This window comes from Toxorhynchites rutilus, chromosome 2 (assembly GCF_029784135.1).
Source record: "Toxorhynchites rutilus septentrionalis strain SRP chromosome 2, ASM2978413v1, whole genome shotgun sequence".
Lineage (NCBI taxonomy): Eukaryota > Metazoa > Arthropoda > Insecta > Diptera > Culicidae > Toxorhynchites > Toxorhynchites rutilus.
Window position 1 is genome coordinate 286,405,399 of NC_073745.1, and position 6,000 is coordinate 286,411,398.

The 6,000-nt window shown below is 39.3% G+C and overlaps 1 protein-coding gene across 1 annotated transcript in view; it reads right to left on the minus strand.

Annotated features, from left to right (window-relative positions):
- Positions 1 to 5,287, minus strand: part of LOC129767527 (palmitoleoyl-protein carboxylesterase NOTUM) — a 41,237-nt gene extending 35,950 nt beyond the window's left edge. Inside the window, exon 1 of the mRNA XM_055768521.1 lies at positions 4,013 to 5,287. Within this exon, the coding sequence (XP_055624496.1) occupies positions 4,013 to 4,045 (33 nt within the window). The 5' untranslated portion in view covers positions 4,046 to 5,287. The remainder of the gene's footprint in view (positions 1 to 4,012) is intronic.
- Positions 5,288 to 6,000: the final 713 nt, after the last annotated feature.

Below are 6,000 nucleotides of genomic sequence, written 5' to 3' on the forward strand. Positions count from 1 at the left end.
CCACAAATTATCAAAATTTATTCACGAATGAAGGAATTAGATTTTTCCCAGTATCGGATGAATTCTCTTCTGTTGAAACTCAACACCATATCTGTCATAATGAGTATAACACAAGAGTCGAGACGCATGAGCTTTGTCTGGTATATTGATCGAAAACAGCATGAACGAATTTCGAAAAGCCTGCATTCAGGCACTTCCATTACTGTCAATAATTTCAGGTGATTATCACGAACGTTAAGTTGATCTTGATCGCTTGCAGTGAATTTTTATTGAAAACGTGTCACCCACTGCACATATAAATGGTGGTGTATGTCATTTCCGGGCAATCGTGAGTAGATTCATAAAACGTAACAAGAGTTATTCTATACATTCTATTGCCGAACTCGCCAAAAACAAGAATTTTGTGTGATGGATTGCCATCCTTTACCATTAATCGATTTTACTCTCAATTGGTGACATTGAATTTTATGCTTTGATTTTCACTAACACGCAATGATCTTCTTTTTCGACCTTACGAATACCATGACGAAAAGGAAGGTGCAAATGAGAAATGAACTTCATGGCAAGCTGATGTTGATGTTCAATCCACTGGGGTTCATTGACAGTGTTGTTCCATATTTATCGACTCTCGCTTGAGCAGTAGGTTATCAATACAAGGAAGGCAGCAATTCGCTGAATTTGAATGTCGTGAACGTGAATATTTTCAGCACTGCCTGTAATACACGGTATGTCTTTATTCGGGAAAAGTCGGGGTGGTCCCAAACCGACCTCCAGTTTTTATATCGTGATTGTTTAACACGTTCACTCTGGCGCTTGCCATCAATGGCTAGCACAATCCTGGTTCATCGAGTGGCACTCACCACAGAAGGAACCCATTTGATTCTGCTATCAAAAACTTTTGAGAAACTCTTTGTATGCATCCGCGCACATACCTGTGCAAGGACGTTTATGTTTGCGTGTTGAAGATGACTTTGACTTTGATGTTGACTTTGATCGTTATTCGCTGATCGTATATGTTTGCGTGTGCATTTGTATGTGCACTTTCTTTGTATAACTCCACACACGTTGCTCTAAGGCTAAGTTCTTTTCACTCAAACATTATCTCCCTCTCACTTAAATCCTATCTTTCACTATCAAACATTACTCTTTTTGTTTATTCCTCTTCGCTCACCCATGTATATATGTCAACATTATCATTCAAGATCGTATTGTGGGCTTTCATGCCATTCCCGGTCTTTTATATCCGTTTTTAACAAACCGGAAGTCATCATCCTCGATTTCAAAATGACATCGGAATACGATATTCGACTTCCGCTGGTAAGCCCATATCGTATGGGGCTTCCATATTTTTTAGCATTCAATACTACCAACTAGCATACTAGCAAACCGGAAGATTATATCATATATTATGGAATCTACGTTCATATATTGTTGATAAAACATAGGAGAAAGATCATTTTTATGTTTCGTCACGACACGAAAGTATTTGACTAACAACAAGCCAATCTAACCATAAAATATTCTCCAACTGATGATTCTTGTTAGAAAATTTCTTAATTTTACTATAACATCGTTCAATGTTGTGTGCTTTATTCATGAAACCGCAAAAAAAGTCAGTGGTTTCATGAAATCGCTTATTAAATTGCATAAAAATTTATGTTTTTCCGAACAGAATTTTCGTTTCCATTTTTAATCATGGTAAAGTAACATATTTTCAGCACATCTAAACAATATCTCTAGACGCCAAACATATTGATTCACACTCAGCTGATTCCTTACGAGTTGGAATGGTATTCAGATAGTTACAGTTACTGTTAAAATAAATGAAAAAATCAATTTCACGAAAAAGCACCATAAAACAGAACTTTTTTTACTCACCAGACCCCTGAATCGAATTTGACGCGACAAGTTTCATTTGAAACCCCATTGTGTTACGTTTGAGAACCCGTTGAAGCTTTATCGGAATCGGTCCACTGGTTCCGGAGATATGACGGGAACAAGTTCAATGACCATAAATTTCAGAACACAAAGCAACACAAAATCCGTCAGTTACGAGTATAAAACCACATGATTTTTCAAAACTAGCTTATTTGTGATGAATTCAAGCCTATATGCCCTCATTGACGTAACTCGGATATGTTCCGGATCAGGTTTCCGAGGAAAGTGACCACTTTATGACCAGAACCAAATCCCATCACAACACTAGATCATTGGTGACCATTTCAAGGGTTTATGCCCACTTTAGGATGACTCGGACGGTTTCCGAATGACCTGCAGCTCAAACTTTAGACCGAGATATGAGGAATGCACCACTACGCTTTCAGGTGAATTTAATCAGATTAGGTGTCTTCAAACGCTTGAATGATCATTTATATAACATTAGGTAAAGAAATCAGTTATTTTGTTTATACATTTTCGTACATATTACATTAGAAAATAAGAAAGAAAAAAAAAGATTGATTTCACCCAAAGGGTATGTTTTGAAATTTTTCAATAAAGATTTTCCAAACTAACGTTCGATGAAATTTTATAACAAAACAATTCACTGCGATTTATGACCTTGGCATCAGTACTGGTTTTAAAAATAATTGGATTTAATTTAAACAAAACATTTCGGAAATATTTACATTTTTCTGAAAATTGTGATCAGTTTGCCCCCGGTTTACGGTACCATTTTTACTCAAATTCCGAACAATGTTGTTATACACATTTATAGGCATCAAATAAACATTGATGTTCGGTTAATTTAGTTTTGAAAAGGGTATACCCTAAATAGTATCGAGGTTTTCATGATTCAATTACACCCAGGTCTTTTTGCACGTTTTTTTTACCGCGGTCTTTCAATTAATGCGGATTTTTCAATTACGGGTTTTTTACGTGGATTTTCCAATTAACGCATTTTTTTACGTGGATTTCCCCCATTAACACTAAACCTACCGATGTTCCATGTATACCTATTCCTACCACAGCGGGTCAAGTGACCCTTTATGAATAGTTAGTGAACAATGACTCGATTTATATAGTTTTGTTGAGAAACGTGACATAATATATTTCTCCTGTATATTTCCTGTATATTTCAACATTTTTAGGAAACAATTATTAGCAAAATAATTATATTACAATTTTTGACACGTAAAATAGCACTGAAACTTGGAATGGTTAATGTTAGCTCGCTTGGATAGTCAGCAATACAATTAATTCTAATCATTCACTATTCATTCACAAATACAACAAAAAGTGTAAAGCAATACCAAAAATGTGTAATGCAATGGTTTTGTATCACAACAACACTTACAAATTTTTCTGATATCATTCAAAATGTTTGCAAGGGTCAAATGACCCGTTGCGGTAGTTAGGGCAGATTACATTTATTTCTCAGTAAAAAAAATAACAAGAGAGGAGTAAACAAATGGAAATACATTCGATGTATGGTTTTAGAAAAGTAGTGTAGGCAAATTATGTTGTGACAAGGTAATTTGCAAGAAAATTTAGACTCAAAGCTTAAAATGGGTCATTTGACCTCTCGTGGTAGGTTTAGTGTTAACGAGGTTTTTTAACAAGGTTAATATCCCCCGCGTAAAAAAAGCCTGACTGTATTTATATCATTGATGTTCGATAAATTTAGTTTTTGAAGTGGAGTGTTCGGAATTTGAGTATGTTCGGAATGACTCAAAACGGTATACCGCGACATATCGCCAATAAAAAAATAATCGAAATTCATTTTTTTCGGTATACACCAGTACTTTTTTATTAACACAAATTAATATCGTAATTGAAACCATTGTACAAAAAATATTCAATCGTTTTAATTATTTACGGGGAGGATGTCTTTTCACAAACAGTGAAATCCGCAGATTCGTAAAATTCTACGGTTCTACACGAACAGAACGAAAACAGGCACATCTAAGTCCAGTGCATAATCACCCTCCCTTACACCCAAGGAACGCGCGTAAACCGATCGTTGTCTTGCAATTTGAAACCATAAACGAAACGGCACTGTTTCGAGACTCACCGTAAATAAAGCTCCACTCGCATTCCTTCGCATTTTGCACCGCGTCAGTTCTCCGTTCTGGTGTTGCTCACGATCCGAATGATGAAACCAAAACACTGCTCCTCCACGTCTGTGGTCACCTCCTCGGGCAGAGACCGTAGGCGCGCAGAGCACTTGGAAGACAACAGCGTGCGCCCTCCCGCTCACTCGTGCTCACACAAAATATCGTTTGGACTTGGCCGCTTGCCGCCCAGCGTTCTTCCTTTGATGTCGCAAGCTACTTCTTTATAGTTAGGAACATTTAATTTTCGTTTCAGGAAAACTCACTTTGATCGAGCTGAATTTACTTCTGTTATTATTTCTACTACAGCTATAGTTGGCCAATTCATTGGTACACTTTACTCTTTGATGTCGCTGTTATGTTTGCCCTCTTGGTTTTTTTTTCTATACTTCCCAAAATTGCTTTAGTACTAGTACTATTTTATCCCACGATGCGAAACTACACCACACAATTTGCACAACAATTCATAATACCCGAAGCTTTTCCTGCCAACGATTTGTGTTGTTTCTTATCCATTGCATTCCCATCGATCGTATCCCCGTACACTACTTGTTTCCTACCAGCATGACATCCCAGAATCACCTTCTTCAACAACTGCCACTTTCCCACTCAGTCACGTTTGTCGCGTCAATAAACGATTATCGCAAATCGGATAGCCATCCCGCTAGATAAGACTATTTTCCTCACTATAACATATAACTCAAAACTCCTCCGGGCAGTCAGAACCACTTCCCGGCACTTGCTTTCTTCTGAACGACCGCGAACCGCTAGCACATCCGCTTGCTTCCTTTCATCTCCCGCCGCCGCGCACCATCGGGACAAGCAATCAGCTAGTTTAAGGCGGCTGTGTGATAGGAGATAAAAGGCCAAAATGGAGAAAAAATTCCCGAATGTCGAAAAACAAAAAAAAAACACGCCGCCAATAACGCGCAAGCCGTGTGCGCACTCGATTCACACCTAATTAATCAAAACCGCGGAACATCACGGCAATTGATGAAAATGTTTTTTTTAACTCCGTTTGTTTCCTTCTGCGAGTATATATTTCTTTCTCCAGGCGGCGAAACTTCCTGCTAACAGTTCAAACACATTTCACACGTATCACCTGTCTCGCACGCGTTCCACTCGATAAAACACCAAAATACCTCGAATTCCGAAGCCTTATATCAAAGCCAAAAATCTTTGACAACAAAGATCTCCGATCTTCAAGCAGAGCGCACAGTATATCTCACTCCGACGACTGATCACTTGGAAGTGGTACGCTGGAAGTTGCGCCGCGCAGGTACACATGGCCAAATTTTCTCCCTCGTATCATTCTGCTCTCACGTTGGCCCGGGCGGGGATGTGTGAGTGCGCGTGTATACCACGTGAGAGAGAAAGCATCTCCGATCGCTGCCGTGCGAGAGGATTTCACTTTATGGTATTGGTTTTGGCTGTGCAATCAGAAAAGGAGCATTTGAAAGTTGTGCTCATTTTCCCCCACCTGCCTCGTGGACTGTCCTGTGGTTGTGATTTGCTTCATACCGGAGGAAGAAAGAGAGAGAGAGAGAGAGAGAGAGAGAGAGAGAGAGAGAGAGATTTGCCCATAAACATAATTCTTCCGTTTTCCGTACTTCGTCCGCTGTTCATTGCATCTCGTAATCTCGTAATCGTTGGATCCTTTGCGGCTTTCTTTGACTCCGCGTATCATCTTTGCCGCCAATTACGCCCTGTTAATAATGGGTGAGATCATTGGGATCTCGGCGTGTAGGCCGACCGTCTCCGCGGTGTCAACTGTGCGATGAGTTGTGAAGGTTGGGATTGCCCATGCTCTACGCAATGCCCTCCGCCCTCTGAGTATGAAATACGATGATCGCCGGTTGGTGGTAAATTCCGACGGCAATGATACGGAAGTAGGAATTTATTTGGCGTCGTCGATATTTGGCTCGGGAATGGGTGGGAGAAAATGAAA